Here is a 20,566-nt window from a genome sequence, read left to right as displayed (position 1 = left end):
ATACATACATAATATGTGTATAAATAAGCAAATTGTGAATGAATTTTTAACGTTATCAAATTGATCAGAGAATTGGTTAACAAAACGTTTAGTCGCATTTTCCATTTACTCGGGTGTATAGGTTTTTATTCAAACACATAAGTAATAGGAGCTCGACAGAAACTCATTTGCTTTGCTTTCAAAATCATGTCTTGGTGCATTTTTCATTGGGTTTTGTTGATACAAAAATGAATATGTGTTAGAAATGAAATTCATTTATTGTTCCACCCTCATATTTAGGAACATTCATTAAGCTATACAATACATTGATGGAAATATTCCTGTTTGAATTCAAAAAAAAACTTCAACGCAGAGACGATTGTTCCAATGGATTAGTGAGGAGGCGAGGGTTTGAAAATGCTGAATCTCACATAATCAAATGCACCCTTAAATGTCTGCTGGATGGCTTTCTTCTGTTCCCCTTTGGTGGTAGTGCTGCTGCTTTTTTTGTTGAGTTTTAGATTCTATGAGAGGTTCATTGACGATAAAAGTGGGATGTATCACGTCACTCTGAGGGGGGTACTGTAAATGAAACTAGCAAAGAGATGGAAGTACATACTCTAAGGATGGAACTTAATACTTTTATTCTTTCAATAGAATTTACCCACAAAGTTCACAAATTGCCTCTTGAAATTCAGCTTTGTATCGTAAAGTAATATTTGTGCGAATGATTTTGAAGTTTCATTAAATTCATATTGAAAATAGTAAAAATTACTATTTTAAAAGAAACTTAATAATAAAATTTACAATTTTCATAAAGAATAAAAATAATAAAAAGAATTTACTTTTATTTTCTTAAATAATTATTGAAAATCAGAATTTTATCTTAAATTCAATCTAAACTCAATCAATTCTGTTTCTCACAAATTTGTGTTGATAGTTTCGACACTGTAACGATTTTATTGGGTGCGAAAACTAAAAGGGGGCTGGCACAAAGTAGCTCTTCCTTTTCTCACTCAAATATGTTGGTATATTCACAAAGGAATAGGGGTGAGGGTAGGTTTCCTTGAACTCCATCAAAATCAACAATTTCCAATGATACTTGGTGTTGGTAATTTGGACCAAAATTGAGGGTAGTTTCGTTGGGAAAAAGGGGTGAAAATACATTTCTATAGGGAAGTAAGTATTACAAAAAGGGATTGTTGAGACTATATTGCGAATTTTCTGCTTTTGGAAGATATTGATCATCCATATCTCTTATACTCTATCTTATACTAAATTTAATTATTTTTTACTATCCTGATATTAATAATATTATACATAGTAAAAGTAATTTTGTTTTTTTTTTATGACGTGGTGATATTTTCTTTTAGCTCTCCTCGCTAATCATTTCATCGTAAAAGTCTTTTAATGAAAATAGTCAATTTCGTCCTTTTCTCATGAGATCCCTTTTACGATTATATCTAAAAGTGATTCTCTCACCAGAGAGGGATTTTTCTTGTACATATTGTGTGTGTGTGATGTCATTGTCGCACTATTTATTCTCTCCGATCTCTTGTCTCTAATGCTATATCCGGTCCTCGTTTTATATTTAAAAAAAAAACAAGCACGGGTGAGACAATGTTTGCTCGGCGAGAGTGAGAGGGAGAGTGTTGGGAATTTCATATTAAATAGTCTTTTCTAATATCAAATAAATGAGTGATGGACTGAGAGGGGACGATACTGTGGTCTCTTGCCGGGGTGTCGTATATTGAACCTGAAATGTGCGCAAGGTCTCTTTGCGCACGTTTTATGCGGTAGCATCATCTCATTTTCGCCCACAGCTCTCAAGTTAACCTCTCACGTGAGGTCCCTCCTTACCCTAGGACGTGAAGACCCTATGTTTGGGACACAGCTTAGAGGGTAAGAAGAAAAATTATGTTTCACCCGGAGAAAGAGAAAATGAGCGATTCTGGAGATTTGCAAAAATGTGGGTTGTGGAATTTCCACCGTATCAACCTCCCATCGTATTTGAAATGTGTATGATTACCTTCATTGGAGCCTCCTGAGAAGGTTTCTGACATTTAATTTTAATAAAAAAAAGGATATAAAAAAATTTAATATACAACATACAGCCTTTCTGTAAAATAAAAAGGTTAATTAAATGTTTTTTTTCTGTCATAATTTCAATTTTTGAATTAACGTAATTGCAACGTAAAATGTAGTGGATGTGAACATGAGAGATTCTGAGTATTTAGATCTCAGAATAAGAGAATAAATCTCAGTTAAAACTAAAAGAAACATTAACGTTTTGAGAATAATAATAATAAAAGGCATGCTTGCTCGTCCCATTTGAAAGTTTTTTCAATTATATTTAGAAAATAAAAGAATTTTCCAAGAAAAGTTATCAAGAAGTAATAAAATGAATTTAGAAGTAAAAATCAGGGAAATGTTGATAAATTTCTGAGCGTGTGATCGATTATTGTGTGATGTGGTCACTGATGACGATTCACCATTCACGTGGTTGAAGCGTCAGTGTGATGATAAAATTTCATAATACAGTGCAAGTCCGCATTTGAGAATATAATAGGTACCAAAAAATATTCTCAAATTGGGTTTTCATCCCCATGGACCCCATGTAAGAACATTTTTTTTCACAACACTGTAATTGCTGATAAAATAGGAGAATTATGCCTCCTGGCGATTTTTGGACTTACGTGACTCTTTCTTCTTTGAACTAGCACATTTTTCAGGCAGTACATTCTATCTAGAATTATTTATTAATGATTTTTGGTCACTGGAAAAATTTGTTTTCAATAAGAAATGTCAACCAGAAAGACGCGCGAAAAGGGGATGAAACATGTTTCACAAATCAAAAAAGTTTCAATGAAACGCAAAAACTGAATTTTTACGAAAAATCTTTCTTTTATTCCTGTTTTATTTTTTTTTTAAATTAATGTTACATAAAAAGAACATTTTATAAGAATTGGAGAAAAATCACATAAAAACAAATTGATTGTGTTTAGTTTAAATAATAAGAATATCCTTTGCTTTGTTTTTCAAACTTTTCTTTACGTATTTTTAATAAGACTTGGAAAATTCCCTCAAATTTGTCTGCCTTAGGGGTACTTTCGCCCCCTTTTGGAAATAAGGAAGCACTTTTTGTTCCATCTCTTTTGTAATGGTAGCAAAATCGTTATCATTCGGAAGCCACAAGTTGACTTTGTTCTTAAGAGCAGCGTATGTTTCCAGCAGCACACTTCTTGCGTCATCACTTGATGGACCATCTTCTTCTTGTTCGAGGTTAATTAGATCCTGAAGATCTTTAAATCCCAAGTTCTCAATGTCACGTGAATCAAGTTGCATCTCATTTATATCATCTTCATCCATTTCAAGGTTGAGATATTCGCCGAGTGCCAGTATCTCTCTTGTCGTTTCTGAATTGAGATGCTGTCCGACTGGATGGTTTGCTATGATTATATGAGAAAATAGTAATAAAAAAATTATTTAGGGTAAGAAAATTTATGAACTCACATTCGTTCGTTTCTTTTTGTAGCAATTTCTTCCATGAAGATCGAAGAGTTTGCTCTGAAACACCTTCCCAAGCGTTTTTGATAACTTCAATCGCTACCACAATATCAAATTTTTCTCTCCAAAACTCATGAAGGGACGTCTTCCCGGAAATTTCGGTTTCATTAAAAAGCTCTGTCAGTAGTCCTTTGAGGTACAGGGATTTAAAATTCGCAATAACAAATTTGGGGGCAAGTACACAATCTTTATGAAGCTACAATCCTCGTCCAAACATTCTTGCAGATCCGGAAGGTGCTCAGGGGCGTTGTCAAGCACCAATAGAGCCCTATGAGGCCAATATGATGCTAAAGAGATTCCGGGATTGAAGACTAAGTTGGAAAATCACTTGAGGCAAATGAAGGATCACAATAAACACTGAATTCAATGAAGATTTATAAATTTATGCGAGAAAGTTTGGCACATTGTTGTTTGTGAAGAAAATTTTTCACTCAAAATGAAACATGTTTCATAACAAAAATACATTAAAGAAACAAAACGACTTGGCCCGAACCGAGCAATCGGGCATCTCGGTATTTTGTTCTTAGATGGATTTTTGGTCAGAAATTCGTTCATGGGTCGCCTTTTTGCGTATCCATCAACGAATATTCTTAAATGTGGGTATTCTCAAATGCGGACTTGCACTGTATTTCAGTGAATTTGCACATGGTGAGATGAGAAATTTTTGTGTAGAGTCTCCGAGGTACATACAAATTCAATGGTTTGGCAGAAGAATGAAGATGGTTGGTGGATTTTCTACCTCTATGCTTACCCTGTTTTTGGTTTATGTGCAACCTGCGTTTGGGATTTCTGAGGGAGAGCATCTCTGGGCAAAAAGTGGTTCGCTGGAACAGGTAGAAAAGCTTGAATTCTCTCAATTCCACTGCTTGTATGTGACTGTGTTTAGCTCAATACCGATGTGAGGTTTAGTGATGAAGAGAAGAAGTTCAGCAGAGTGGTAATTAGAAATTGTTCTCTTCCCCGGTGGGTTTCACAAGAAGAAACAGAGAGACATGCTCTTGAGGAATGGCATGAACACAACATATAAGTGTGGTAGAAAATTGTGAATCTCCGTAAAGTAGAAGATCTTGTTTTTATTTAACTCACTTCTAAGGGGATTCAGGTATAATGTTGTTGAATTTGTCTCTGGCAAAAGGAATTCAGGCAAAAAAATTGTTCTGCCCTAAAGGAATATTTGGACTTGAATTGATTTTCGTGGTTTCTTTAAATTCAACAACATCCACACAGAACTTTCAACGTTGAAGATTATCCCAAATATATTTATGCAGAAAAATATAAAGAATGTACTTTCTTGGTTTTGCCCCCAGGACATATGTTTAAAAATATATCGTGTAAATATTTCATTTGTAAAATGTTTTACGTAAGGGCTTGTTCCTTTTTGAATGTTTGTTTTTAAAATATTTTCTGAAAATAATTTCATCTCTATTGTTTATTTTCTTTAACATTTTTATCTTAAAAAATAGAAATGTGTCCTTTTTCCGGGCTTTTTTAAGCTAGGTCTTATTTTATTAAAGCTAGGCTTAAGGTTTTTTCAATAGGCTTAAACGTTATTATATCATGCTATAGTTTTATCAGCTACTTAGGCCTTAGGCCTTAGCAATATTTTAGTTTTATAGACTAGGCTTGAATTTTGGAAAGTCAGGCTTTTAAGGTTTTAAGGATAGGTCAGGCTGAAGACAGTCAGGTGTATATTTTGAACGTTTTCGTGTATAAAAAAAAATCGTAAAAATGTTCAAAACTGCATTCACCTTCGATTTAGACTAACTTAGTCTTAACATCTTAAGAATCTGATCTGAAGTGCCTAATGAATTTCAAATAATATTAACTACAGCCTTAAAACTATCCATACTTATTATGTTTAGGAACAAGTTCAGTATTATGTGGGATACATCATGCGTTCGGTTCTAAAAAAAAATATATATCGATACTTTTTCAATATCATGTCCGCTCATTGGTTTGAAGGCCTCTCTTTTTCTCTTTTTTTGGTCAGTCTTCATCTAAATTAAATTTCCTCTTTGTGATGCTTTGTCGTCTCTCGTGAATTTATGTATATGTCGAGGTAGAAACAAAGAATCTGTCTCGAACAATATTGAATGAGTTTCTTAGTTGTCGATGTGTGGTACTTTTTTTGTGTTTGGGGACCCAAAAAAGTCGTGCCTTTGTGGGGCGAACGCGTAGTGAGTGTGAGAGGAAAAAAAATGATGAGGTTTCATGCCCCCCATAATGATAGATGGTGAAAACGACGATTTGTTGTACCTATTTATAGATAAGGCATCAAAGTTTATCTGCTTATGGATTCAGCTGCTTCAGTGACGCTTCCCACCAAAACACTATCATTAATGTTGGCTTCTTGAAGTGTTGCACAGGGGATATTGTTTGAGGTCGAAAAATGTATATATGGGGAGGAATACGACGGTTTACCCTCCCCCATGGCCTCAGCTCCCATATTGAGAATCCCGCACTGCGTGCCTCGTTTTTGATGCCATATGCTGTACCGAGAGGAGTTGTAATGTTGATTTTGTGATGCCAAAGGGGGTGAAAAATAATTTGTAGTAAAAGGAGAAAATTACACATGTTCACAAAAAGCAAGAGAATAAATTGGTGAAATGCGTTTGAAATTGGTAAATGCTATATGTAGTCTATTCTTAGAAAATACTGGAATGTCGCGTTTTATGACTCTTTTTTCTTTCTTTCTTCTTCGAGGAATTCAACATCAAATTGATTTATTGATTTGCCTTGGAGTTCAAATGTTTGATCAACTAAAAAAAAATCATTGCATTTGCCAATGGATTTTCACTGAAATCACCTTCAAATGGGAATTTCATTTATACTATATTTTTGTGTTTGTGTAAATTAATGCAGAGAACCCACGAGATTTTCTCTAAAGAACGCAGAAAAAAAGGACAAAGAAACGAGGAAAAAGAGGACCACGGAAAAGTTGACTCCTCTTTGTTTTCTTTCAGTGCAGATTCTTTTGTATATCTATGGTGATTCACAACGTGGAATTTTTGCAAGAATTCTCGTGAAACGCAATTAAATGGGACAGAGAATAGAACAAGGAGTTAATTGGCGTTATTTGGGAGGAAAATATAATGACATACTAATTTATACAAGAAAAACATTTTAACATTTCTCTGGGGTGGTGCTGTACAGAAAAAAAAGAGTCGAAGATGGTAATTAGAAATGATCTATTGAAAAAGGTTTAGAGCATTTTTATTCTCTATCTTGTTGATTTTTTATGCATAATGGCAATGACATTGAAATGCAGATATAAGTTAAATACCAACTAATTACAAGCTTAGATAGTTTTGAGAGGAAGTATTATAAGAACGAGGTAATACAGAACTTTTGAGCTTATAATCGTAAAGGTAAAACTTCTGTTAAAGTTTCACAATTAAATTTTCAATCCAGTTTTAATTGAATTTTTGGAAAATTGTTTAATCCAATTAACTAAATTATTTGACGTCATTGTTTGCATTTTTCTGCGAATTTTTGTTGATTAACCACAGCTTATCGTACAAAATGGGAAATTTATCCAGTGAATTCTTATTCATTGAATCTATACCTACAATCTTACTTGCATTCTGACTTTTTTCGGAATATTTCATTCAGCTTTGTTTCACTTTTCCTTGTTTTAGCTAAAATTTTTGTTTAAACATACTGATAGTGCTAATTTGTTTCATATTATTTAGTACTTCTACTGAGGTCTCAGAATAGCTTAAACTCAATCTTTTCTATCTAAAAGAATTTTAATTTTCTGCTAATTTACTCCATTTGCTCCAAAAGCGTGTAACATTTTATTTGTACGACATATTATGTATTCTCTGGCAACACATTTTAAAAGTCTTATGTGGTGATATCTCTTGCCTTTTTTTTTGAACAATTAAAGTTGCGAAAATAAATCTTAAAATATAATAAGAGTTGGTAATTAAGAAAAATTGAGTTGAGTTTTGTGCTTGAGAACGTCTGAAAGTCCGTCTCGAGTGCGAAAGGTGTTTTGAGGTTGTGTGTGGTGAATAAGTCACGAAGAAGTGGGTGGAAAAAAAGTTTAATGAAGTGATGACTGAAATGGGCTCCGACTATCGCAACTTCACGCGCTCCAAATTCACATTATTCGAGGTTAAAGCTCTAAAAAAAGCAATTTTTAAATTTACTCACACTTCCCTGTAAATAAAATGCTTCTGTGTGCCTCATTTAGGGTACATTTAATTATATTTTTTTTATGTGAGGATTCTTAAGATAAAAATATTTCTGGAATTATTTTCTTTCCAAAAGGACAAAATGAAACATCTTGAATTCTTTCACCTTAATAAATCAAATAATTTTGTGTTGCTTTTCTTATGTACATATATAATGAAATAATTAAATGAGGGTAGATGCCTATGTATGAATTCCATGAATCTCACCTTGATTTTCACGAATTTTAATATAATGAATTCTGCTGTGAAATTAGCAATTTCAACTGAAATTCCCGAAATGTGTGTTTTTTCTTCAAACCTTATTCACCAATGTCACGAAATGTTCTCTTGCAATATTAATTTCTGGGTGTTGGTTTTTTTTCTCCAATCAATGGGCAACAAAATACGGATACTAATTGATCAATTGGTATTTATAGCGAGAAAATCAATTTTTTCAACAGTCCGGGTTAGATTGAATGAGGAATAAATTTCGAAGGGGCGTTTAGTTTCGAGTGATTATCGATTTGATTTATTTCTTCCCTAATTGTTTTGTGATATATTGTACCCTTATAAATCACATTTTAAGTTTTCTTTGGAAGAATTTGCATTTCACAATATTTTTTTATTTTAAAATTCGTACTGGTGTTATGTACTTTTCTTCATGATCAAAGGTGTGTGATGGAATGTAAATCTACCTTAAATCTATTTCGTGGTCGGTAGCTGTTAGGTATGCTGCAGACATCAGGCATGTGAAATCATAGAGGATCAAAGTAAATTTACTCAGCTTCATCGTCCTTTTTGGACTAGAAGGTATAGGTACAGGGTGTTTGGAATAAAAGAGTGGCTCAAATTGAAATTCTCGAGGTTCAGGTTTTTTTATGGAGAAGCATAAGATTTTTTTTGTCTGTCTTTTATTTAAAGAATACATAAGAATGTCTGCATGGAGAAAATGTGCGCGGATGTTGGAAGGTAGGAAAGAAAAAAAAGTTCTCGAGGATGCTTTAAAATGTGGTTGAGGAGATTTGGGGGAGAAAGAGAAAGAGATGGGTCTGTGTTACCATCAAAAGTGGCAGATGTTTGACCTGCTATAGGACTTCTTTTATTTTTTTCTTATTCTTATACATCCATCTTTTGGGCAAACTTGTTATATATATTTTTTCCCAGTCGTCTCTCTCAATATGGAGAGATTGCTCTCTTATGGGTGAATCCTTAGACGAGTTTTTGGGAATGCATTCCCTTGCACGGAAAAAAATCGCCTTTCCTGTATATTGAAAAGTTTGTGGATGAAAAAAAAAAGAGAAGAGTGGTCATGTTTGAGTGTGTTTGGGGTTTTATGTGTAATTGACTGGGGAGCTGAGAGAGGAGGCAATAATTCCAGTCACTGAACACACCGAACTTTAAAAAGGTGAACAAACCAATGCGCCGGCGACCGGTTCACACCTGCTGGTTGTTTCTTCTCCGGTGCGGTGGAGCTCCCAGTGAGAGAAATTGAGTTCCATGTGGCTGCCTCTTCCTTCTCCGTCTCTTTCCGCGGCCGGTCACCATCAAGGTTCGGATTGCGCCAAAAAAGAAGCACCGGGCAGAGATGAGAAACGTGGAAAATTGTGGGACTACACCCGACACAAACCATCCAGAGTATAGCTTCATCAGCGAGCAGTCTTTTATGGTGTCTAATGCATTCGCTGGGAATTTCGTTTTGAAATGAATATATTAATATTAATTGTACTTACTTTTGCTATGATTGTTTCTCTATTCTTTAGTTTTATTTTGTTATGCGGTATTTTTGTTAAAGATTCATCTAAAGTTTTACTTCAGGTCTGATTCGGAATTTAAGATTTTTATTAACACTTTGATTTGGAGCACAAAAGCTAAATAAAAACCTTTTTGAAGAAAAAGATTGAAAGCTGGAAGGCTTAATTTTCTAAAGTTTGACATTTCGTTTCTAACAGTTGACGTTTTTTTTATTCAATATTGACATTTTTCCCCCCGAAGACCTTAGGGAGGGGTGGGGAGGAAAAAAAAAGACATTTTTCCGAACTTTGTATTTATTTTCTCAGGATTGACATTTATTTTAAAACTTTTGACGTTTCTTTTCTCGAGTTTGAAGTTTTTTCTCCTCAAATTTGACATTTCTATTCTAACATTTGACATATTTTTTTCACAAAATTTGATATTTCTTTCAAATCCTTTAAAGATCCTATTTAATTTTTATTTATTTTATGTCTGAAAATAATTTCTGAAGACCTTAAAAAACTTTTTACTGTCCTTATATTCCTGTTTCACTGTACCATATTACATCCAGGCTAGCTTACGCTACTGATATACTTTGAAAATATCCTTAACATCCTACTGAGGGTTTCGGTAGTCTAAGTTTTAATGTTATATGTTATTTTGTTTGGTATATAAAATCTTGCGGTGAAATTTAACTTTTTACATGGAAAAGTCAATGTAAACAGAGGTATTTTACTGTTAGAATGACACTTACGATAAAACAGAGTCCTTTCGTGGGAAAATCGTTTGGTGAAAATGATTGAAAAAGTGTCATGCAAAAGAGGATGAAAATTTATGGAGCTTTCATAGCTCCATCATTGAGTTTTCTCTCACGCTTCGTTCTTGAGAATTTTGGGGTGATGGCGCGTGGGAGGGGAATTTGATGGCGAGGGGGTGAAAAGGCGCAAAATTGTGTCTGACATTGAAGGCAAATGTTAAAATGAAGGTAGTATGAGGAGATATTTCCTGGAGAATCACTTTGTCATTGGCACAAAGTGTTTGATGTGTTCTTTGTCTTCTCTCATGGCTGGGAAGTTTGTGACCATAGCGCGCATCGCAATATAGTCAATTTTTATTGCACTCTTTTGCCAATTTATTGGCACACAGCTTGGTGAAGAGGGTATGTGCGATGTGGAAAATAACAATGAATGATTGGGAGTATGTATATAAAATTTGGTGCTTTTGTCCCCTCAATGGTATCTCATTAATCAATCATTTGGGGGATGGAGATTTCGCATGTTGTGCCGATTCTCACCCTCGATAGCCAGAAAAACCACAATTTTATTCACAAATTTTAGAGAATTTTGCGGACTTTTTCTCCGGAGTTTCTGCCGCAAATATTTAATGGATGTCTAGACAAAGAAGATATTCCACCGTTCATGTCGAAGGTCGTCGCTTTGGCGGATGGCGAGTACATAAATTGCCACCAAAATTCTGAGAAATTCATGGACTGATGGATGGTCGTGTGGTGAATTATATCAAACCAATACGGGTTGCAAACTATAGAACTGGAAATTAACAATCTTTTGATAAAAAAATTTTAATATGAAATATATATCCTGAGGCGGGACATTTGCCATAGCGATGATTTAATTAATTCTACCATAAACTTTAAATTTTACAAACTTTAATTAATTGGCTCAATAATTTATAATGTAGGTTTGAGCTTTAAACTCTCCTAGATATCCTGGTATGAAGTACTTTGTTTCTAGAACAACAATATTGAATTAAATAGCTTTTTGGAGTTAACGAAATCATTCCAATTGGAGGAACATCAAAGACATTTTGGAGGATGTTTTTTCATGAAGAAATTGACAAAATTCTCTGGCTTTTCTATATAATCTCTCTTCTACATTTGCTACAAATTTTACGTGGAAATATTACGATGAAATTTCGTTGAAGTTCTCCTCGTTCGTCGTTACAAATTAATTCATTGCTTCTTGGAAATAAAAGCGTTTAATATAGGTATATAATACGGAGTTCCTGGGAGAGAACATTTTCGTAAGAATTTGCTTAAAATCTCTTATGTTTTATGGTTATCTTCTAAATGGTTTAGTGTCTTACCTCAATGTTGGATCATCTACCAGCTGACGGCTTCGTTGCCGTGCCTTTTTAAATATTTCTTTTTTTTTTATTAAGGGGAGCATCTCAAAAAAGCATATGCAATTAATGGTAATCATCGTCTGCAGTGGTTCGTTTTGTGAGCCTCAAGGATGAGCAGGTGGTTTTTGGGAGAAAAAAAATACCTCTGCATTCGCGCGGTACCAAACTGTTGCAGCTTGTGCCTTTCTATTGAATGTCTCATTCGGTGTTTTCTCTTTGTCGTCGTTGAGGTTTTTTTTCAAGCCACTACACCTTTTTTCCAGAAGGGAGATGAAGACGCGCGAAAGGTGGAAAAGAAAATTGTATAAAATCCAGTAAATTGGATCACCAGCTGGTGAAAAATTATATAGTCTCGCTTATTGATTTTCCTTCGTTGGAGCTTTTCCGGTTTTTTGCATGACTGAACAAGTACAAATTCTTTGGAGAAAGATTTGTTCTTACATAAAATAATGTAGGCGTGATTCTATGTACTCTACATACGTTCTACATAGTCTATGTAGTGAATTTTTAAATTTTTGATAACTGACAATGAAAAAGCAATTCCTATAGCATTGAACATTAGTATCTGATTGATGTTGAGAGCTTTTTATTTGTAAAAAAGCTGCAAAAGTAGTCATAAATTTTACTCTTTTTCCTGTAATCTTGTAAGCCTTTTCGGTTAGATTACATATTCATGGAAATTACAACGTGTAGAGAATTCCTAAAATAAAATCAATTCTTCGATTCACCAATTATATCGTTATAATAAAAATATTTTGGAATCGCGTAGAAAGTTCTAATGTGAATAATCTTTCTGGTGTGAAGGTACTTAAATTGTATGTGTCTAAAAATAGGCATTCTTGGAATTTGTCCAGTTTGTGATACACCATAGTTGGGGATATAGTTTTTCTTTCTTGCTATGCTTGTTTTTTCACCATTTCCTGCTGAGAAAATCTATTTTTGCCCACACAAGAAAACACTCATCCATCAAAAACATTTTCTGTTTATTAATAAAAAGGGCGTATGCAATAAAAATCACATTTGTATGATCAACGCGATGAATGTCTCGATGGAGAAATGAAACAAAGATCGCAAAGCATGGAGGAAAAATTAAATTCAAAAGGTTGAGGTTAAAAATAGCTAAATAATCACATCATATTTCTTTCATCAGCCTCCAATTTAAATTCGTGTCATCAACCTTCTATGTAGATTTTTTTTAAATTTATAGTTGGGATTCTTAGCAGAACTTGCTCTCTTTTGGAAGCTAGAGTCGTGAAATTTTGCACAAAGTACTTCTTAGATAATTTTACGATCATTGGTCGATGGTTTTCTTCTTTCTTTGTGATATTTTTAATCAAAATTCAAATTAATTAAATCAACAAATGTTTAAGAAAAATAACATTTTTTAAACCTCTTTTTTTGTTAAATATTATTAAAATTGTTCTGAATTTTTCTTTCAGAAAAATAAATAGTAAAAATACTTTACAAATAACAAATAATAAATATGTAGGTATGGGAAGTCCACGTAGCATTGAAATGCAAAATGCACATAACGTGTCTGGAGCAAATATTTGCCAATATAATTAAAATCGGGTCGTTGAGGTGTAAATGATGATTAAATGAGTGTGTTACCGAAGGCAAAATAATAATTTATAGGGGAACGTGGCCCAATTCGGACCCCCTAAATTCTGTTTCAGAAGGATTGAAAAAAGTCATATTAAAATGAATTAAATCTTTCCAAGTTTGGTACCATTGGAAAGGTCATTTAATAGGCTAACTTTGTTCTATAGATGCAAACCTTCTAACTCTTACCTGTTCTGAGTAATAATGGAATTAAAAAAAGTTGCTAAAATTGCACTTTTTCACCACGGTGTTCTAATTGCGACCCCCCGAGTGTTCCAATTGCGACCCCCTGTTTTTGCCGTAATTTGTGGGTTTTTCACTAGTAGATCACTTTTATCACTACTATAAATAGGAAAAACACCATGAATTACCCGGAAAAGCCGGAAAATCAAGAATTTATTTTCATTTTTCCCCACATTTGTTTTGACATTTCGCCCTTGAGGTGACTACACACACTTTCACACACACCGACAATTGCGCACTCACTAACGTAATTCGCAGAAAATCCACGAAAATTCTTCTGAGGAATGCGTAAATTACACTAACTACACTCCCCTTTGGCTTTAGGAACATTTTCACTGCGAAAAAACTTTCAATAAACGTGAAAAAATATTGATTTTCCCGAAATCAAAACACAGCGCGGTCTGTGTGAGAAAGACACTTCTACACTACTACACGCACGCGCGACAGCTTTACCGTGGTGAGTGGTGGAAATAGACGGTCCGAATTGGAACATTTTGGGGGTCGCAATTAGACCATTCTGCATGTATAACATTTTCACTTAATTATTTAATATACCTAAAATCTTTCAAAAAATTGTAAATCAAGTAATAAACTAGACCCTCTAAGCTACAGAAACGCGGCATAATATGAGACATAATAGTGGGAAAAAAACTCATATCAACTTAGTTTCTAAAATCAGAAAATGTCGGCCAAGTGCTGAAAATGAATTTTGATTTTTAATTCGTCCTGTTGTGCACCAAATTAATTTATTTTAGGCGCTAACATTACCTTACTATAATATCTTCATAATGTAGTGAAACTAATTTTATAATATTTCGTCATTTACGAGAAAAAGGGGCGGTCGCAATTGGGCGGCGGTCCGAATTGGGCCACGTTCCCCTATATAAAATTTTATTAAAATTTGTAAGAGTTAATTCAATGAAAAATGATTTCAACAAATTTCTCCATCTGGATAGTAAAGTATGGTGAGTCAAAATGAATTAATAGGTATGTTATTTACGAAACGTACAAATTTTACAAAATCTCATTATAATTTATGTAAAAAGTTTTAGCTAGGTATGTGTTTTCTTTCGTATTATGAGTTTATTGAGCGAAAATTTTAATTTCTTCTTCATATTTTTTACCCCAGGAATCTCATTAATAAAAAACATAAAATATTTGTAATTTATAAAAATTAGTAGAATAAAGCGCTTAAGCTTTCCAATTAATGAAATTTCCACTGAAAAATGGGAAATTCGCGTTGACTTTATGCAAGAGATACCTTGAACTTTGACACTAATGCCAAATGTATTACATTTTTGCGTTTTTTTTCTTATTCAATCTGTCCACAATTATGTTTCTTTGAAATGGAAAATGTCAAAATCATTCAATATCGCATTACCCTCGAGCATTTTGATAAGGGAACTCAAACCGCTATGAAAAATGGATGAGTGTCGCCTCGTGGAGTTTTGGCGCACTTTCTTCGCTCCAAAAAGCATCTCAACGCTTGTCAATTTGTACGGTATATTTCGCGTGGTGGATACCTATATATTTTGTGTTTAAAGTCATTTTATGTATATATTTAAGAATTCATTTGAAATGGGGGGAAATTCTTTAAAATTCGGCAAAAGGTGAAAAAAATATTTATCACACCATCTTTGCAACAGTTTAATTCATAATGATGATTAATGATTTTTTTTTACATAATATGGAACAAATGTACATGTAGCGAATTTATGAAGAGCAAAACTGAAATTTGTATTGTTTTCTCGTGGTTAAAATATTGGAGAAAGTTTCAACAAAAATTTTCCCATACAGGCGGAAAATATAGTGCTGTATAGGTAATAATGTTAATTGTGAATTTTTATAGTTTGTATGTAAGTTAACTAACAGTTATGTTTTTTTGTGTGAATTTTGTTATCTTTTCGGATGATTTTTGGAGCTATAATACATACATTTTTTATGTCGTAAAGATATTAAAATTAATCTTACTATTTATGAAAAAATAAATAAACTTTTTGGAAAATTCTTTAGTAATATTTTTAATAAATAGTTTTATCATCACAGAAATGGTCATAAAAAATTTTATAATATGATTTCGCACTAGAAAGGTCTATTAGTTTTTCTGGCAACGTTTTGATTAAAATTCAATAATAACCTTCAAGCTATTCTTTAATAATTCACACACCCTCTTCACATAAAATACAACCTAATTTGCTATTTTATACCTTGATTAATATTTACTGGACAACAACGAGGGGTCGTACAACATACTTATATTTTCTTCTACATAAATTCACTAGATATTGTTTTTCTCTATCTCTTTCCCGTGAAAATAAAGCTTTGTCGTTCACACAATGATAAGTAATTCCTCGAGATAAATATATTCTGTGTGCATCACAATGGGGAGTTCAGACACAAAACCAGACATTTCATTGTGAAGAAAAATTTCTCATTCTTTTGGGAATTTTTCATCTTTCTCTCCGCCCTATAAAAAAGAGTTTAATGCATCGACAAAAAAGGAATCACAAAATGCAAACCGTAAAAAAAAACTCTGAGAAGTCCATTCATTAGCATAATTGGTAAATTTTTCTTTAAACTGTGAATATCTCCATGTATGTGGGGGTGGTTTTGGGTGAAAAATCTGAAGGGGATGGAAAATCGATTTGGTGTCTGGCTCAATACAAACGAAAATTGGGGATGAAAGATTTAACTTCGACTTTTGGGCACAAAGAGATGTGTGCAAATTTACGAAAAGAGAATTCAAATAGCAACAATGTTTTGAATTAAATATTAATGTGATTAGGAGTCCATTTTGCTTTTTTAATATTGATGGATGCTATACAAGAGAATTGTCACTGAATTGTGTCTCATATAGGTTTGTGATTTATTTTAAAATCAATCACAGTTTTGCAAGTCAGAAAGGACAAAAGTTGGAGGATATCCATAGATGAGATAGATACATAGCAATGAGTTTTATTTATGTTATATCTTCACACAGTAAAACATCCAATAAACGTGTGGGCTCTGAAAGTGAAAAATCTCCCATCGCAACGTCCCATTCCATGATAACAATAGTGATTCTCATGATGCAGGAAGATACCCACAAGTTTGTAAAAAAAAAAGAGCCTCATCAACTTTCTCTTAGCAAACACGCTTTTTTTCTAATTTTAAATTCACACAATAAATTAGTATTCACCACCAAAAACTTTTAATTGCGGCAGCTTCTTCGCAAAACTCTCATTTTGTTTGGAATTTTAAATTTTATCTCTGACCTTTTGCTTCTGATTCAGTCAATGTATTGAATACTAATAATTTTAAAAGACAATTTCAATTTAATTCCAAATATTACACTTGATTTGTCCAAGGATAATTCTATTAGAGTTTGATGACACAGTATAAGTGATGAAAGATTCGTGATAGATTAATTAGTGCATATCAAGGGATAATATGTAGGATGTAGGTATATGTACCATTAAATCTCTATGGAGATCGTCATTCTCATTGTCTGTAACAATAGATCTAAAATAATAGATACTCCAGTTATAAGCTCTATAACATCTTGCAGAATAAATAAAAATGGCCAAGAGGACTACTATAAACACACGCTCCATTTTGCACACATATAAAATGCCAAACACGTGTCTTTTACTGATGTCACCATTAATTCACCACGTGAATCGTGGAAAATCTAGCTACGCATTTTCCCAAGAAGATGGGTTATGGTAGACAAATAAAATTCAGTACTTTCCCACGTGTTGAAAGAATTTTCATCGTTATTTTGACGATATTCAATTTATTTTCAAGTATTTTTCACAAAATGGAAAACTTTATATACATACATACATAATTCTCCCACCTGTCGGTCGATTTCTGACAGGTGAATTGTCACAAGTAGTTAATGGTGAAGGAATGTGAAGAATTTATATAAAAGGGATTTATTTCTAAAGAGAATCAAAAGGACACTGCTAAGTAAATCCTTTAAGAAAAGATTCTTCACAGAATCGATTCCAATGTTTATGATGTTACAAAAAAGATAAATTAACTATATATTAGAGTCTCTATTATGAATCTAATGGCACTTTAAAACCTTTTTTTTTATTGAATACCTACACTTGTAGCCCTTGTAGCAGCGTAAAGAAGTTAAATGAAAAATTTCCTAATGTTAATTTCCTTCAACATAATAAAATATCTGTCGTTCCTATTTTTTTTCATGAGAAATTCTTCAGATGATGACGAATCGAGTAAGAATTGCTGTTCCTTTCATTAGTTGGATGATGTAAAAGGAAATTGTTGGAATATTCAACGTGAGATGAAGAAGTATAGTCAATCTCCCCACTATTGTTTCATTCAGACAATTTTTCTTCACATAGAAGAGATTTATTCTTCATCTCATCCAAAATAAAATTCATGTGGTTCTCCTATGATACGTCACTTCTATGACAATCTTTTTTATTATTATCTTCTCTGACGAATAAGAAGAAAAAAACATTCCTTCAATCAGTGTGAGAATGTTTTGGGGTAAGAAAATTTTTGTGGTCCAAAAGACATGGTTAAATAAATCAACGTCAAATATCATTATGAAATTATGACTGGGATTTAGAAGAAAAGTTTCTTTTTTTCATTGTATTTAATTAATTAACAACGTTGTTTAAGTTTTTTTTTGTTGTTGTCTGATGTAGTTGTTGGTTGGCAAAGTGTCTGAATTTAATGTGGAGTAGACAAAGAGAAAGTGATGACGATGCTAAAAAAAATCAGTAAAGCCACTGCAAAAATCTTTTGGCTAGGTTATGCTTTTTAAATATCTTTTTTTTTTATTTCTGAGATAGGTAATCTTGCATTTAATATACTTAATGTTTATTACAATTGTTTGGGTAGGTATTGAGAGAATGTACGCTGAAAGTGTTTTCAATCTCGTGTTCCAAATGAATTGTTTGCAAAAAAGTGCAACTGTTGCATCTCTTTCGCTTTTAGCTGGTGTTACGGTTATTTCTTATTTAATTAAGAAATGGTTTGATTAATTCATCCTCACGAGCGGCTTCTTCGCAAACTATTTCACACAAAAGCATGCGGCAAAACAATGCATATGCACCTTATTTTTTTTTCCACGCGATACTGCCGGAATTTTGCAAAAATTACTTTATATGAAAAGAGAAATAATCATGACGATACAGCGAGAAGAAAACCCGAAGAAATATGGAAGTAATTGGTGAACAAATTGGTGCTGATGACAAAGAGTTAAATTGGGTCATGTCCTCTACTGTTTGTTAATATTTTGCTTTTTTTCTGCTGCTTTTCTGGGTTATCAGCAAAATGTATCGAAGAAAAGGCGGCAAGAGAAAAGAAATTGTTGAAAAAAACTGAAACTAGGAAATTGTGATTTACTCAACTCGAAGTTTTTTTTGTTTGTGGTAAATGGAAAGTGATTAAATTACAATTCTCAACTGATCTTATTTGCCGGCTTTTCACACAGAATTGGGGAAATTAATTACTCTACCGAACCCAAGTAGTATGATAAAATTTACGGTTATACGAACAAGTAAATTTTAATTTCCACACCTTTTATGGGAAATTTTCATATTCAATTTATATTTTGATATGAAGGGATGGGAAATTCGCTGTGTATCCGTACAAAAAGGAGCAGTGTAGTACGTGTGATCTATAAATAAGACCAAAAAGGTGGGGTGTGTATTTGACTTTCTCACTTTATACATACATACATACATAGCATAAGGGTAGAAAGTTTTCATATATATTGAATGAAGAAAGAGGAAATAAGTAAAATTTCAATATTGAAAATAATGGAAAATCTTTAATAAAATTTTCTTGTTTTTTTTCCTTATCTTTACAGGGCCGTTACAGATCCAAGAGATGGACGACGAGTTGCTCTGAAGAAGCTACCGAATGTCTTTCAATCGCTGGTTTCATCCAAACGTGTTTTTCGGGAGCTCAAGATGCTATGCTTCTTTAAACATGAAAATGTAAGTTTGTCTCTTTCTTTTCTTTTTTACCCCACACTGCACATTGAGCTTTTTGGGCCACCTCGTTAGGTGGGCAATTTTTATTTTTGGGCCACTCTCGTGCTCTTCCTCTGGGCACAATCGCATAACGCATGATCTGATATTATGTAATATATTCGCAATGGGGAGAAAACATCTCGAACAGCTGAGATATTTCAGCTGATTAGGGGTTTACAATCGTCAATCATGACTACGAATATTTCTACTATTCACATGTTGCTAAAGCGATATAAGTTTCAAAATGTTATTATCACTAAGGTAGTAGGAAATATCATATGAAATCATCTGGAGAATACATAGGACGTCAAAGGGTTAATTGAGCAAATTACGAATTTTGTTTATTTAAAATTTATTCTAATTCTCAAAGCTTCATTACGGCCTATTGCTTTAAGCTTAAGTGTTTTAAGAATTTTTTTCTGTTTAAATCATAACATTTTGGAAATTGTTAGCCCCTAGAAAGTGGTGCAAGTGGGTGTTTATGGGAAAAGGTGAAAATATCAGGTGATTGTCTTCCGCATTTTTTTTTTAGTTTAACGTCTCATGGTGACTATTCTTATTTTTAGCAAAGAGAAGAAACTCTTCACATTTTTGCTTTACGTCTGTGCCAACACTAAAATTTTACGTTGTCATACAAATCACACGAATCACACAAAAGATTTCGTTCTTTAGAGAAATAAAAATGACGAAATAGGCGGAAATTCAAGCAGATGTACAAAGAATATTTGAAGCGATTTGTTCTTTTTTTCTTTTACACGTAAGAAACCGAAAAGATGAGATCGTTTAACCATTTATATTTGTCACTGTGATATATATTTATTTTTGCTTCTTGATTTGTGTTTATGCTTTTTTTCTTTCTCTCTTTACCAATGGATGTCGTATAAAAGTGTTAAAAATAAAAATACATGTCATGAACCTGACCTACATTGGCAATTTTTGTTGTCTACCCAATGATTAACGCACTGTGGTGGTTAAGTTATAAAGAGGCGCGATTGTGAAGGAATGATAATATAAAATTCTAGGCGGAAGACAATGAAGATTTATCTCTTTTGTGAGAATTTTCATCATTTTCCCGGCAATTTTCTGCTTTTTTTTGGCCGTTTGTCCCCCACTCTCTTCCACGTATGC

At 33.1% G+C, this 20,566-nt stretch overlaps 1 protein-coding gene across 2 annotated transcripts in view; it reads left to right on the top strand.

Annotated features, from left to right (window-relative positions):
* Nucleotides 1-20,566, top strand: part of LOC129792711 (serine/threonine-protein kinase NLK) — a 48,640-nt gene that overhangs the window by 12,727 nt on the left and 15,347 nt on the right. For both annotated transcript variants that reach the window (XM_055832039.1, XM_055832038.1), the window contains exon 2: nucleotides 19,273-19,402. In XM_055832039.1, the coding sequence (XP_055688014.1) occupies nucleotides 19,273-19,402 (130 nt within the window). The remainder of the gene's footprint in view (nucleotides 1-19,272; nucleotides 19,403-20,566) is intronic.

Source organism: Lutzomyia longipalpis, chromosome 3 (assembly GCF_024334085.1).
Source record: "Lutzomyia longipalpis isolate SR_M1_2022 chromosome 3, ASM2433408v1".
NCBI classification, from domain to species: domain Eukaryota; kingdom Metazoa; phylum Arthropoda; class Insecta; order Diptera; family Psychodidae; genus Lutzomyia; species Lutzomyia longipalpis.
This window is presented reverse-complemented; position numbering and strand designations above follow the sequence as displayed.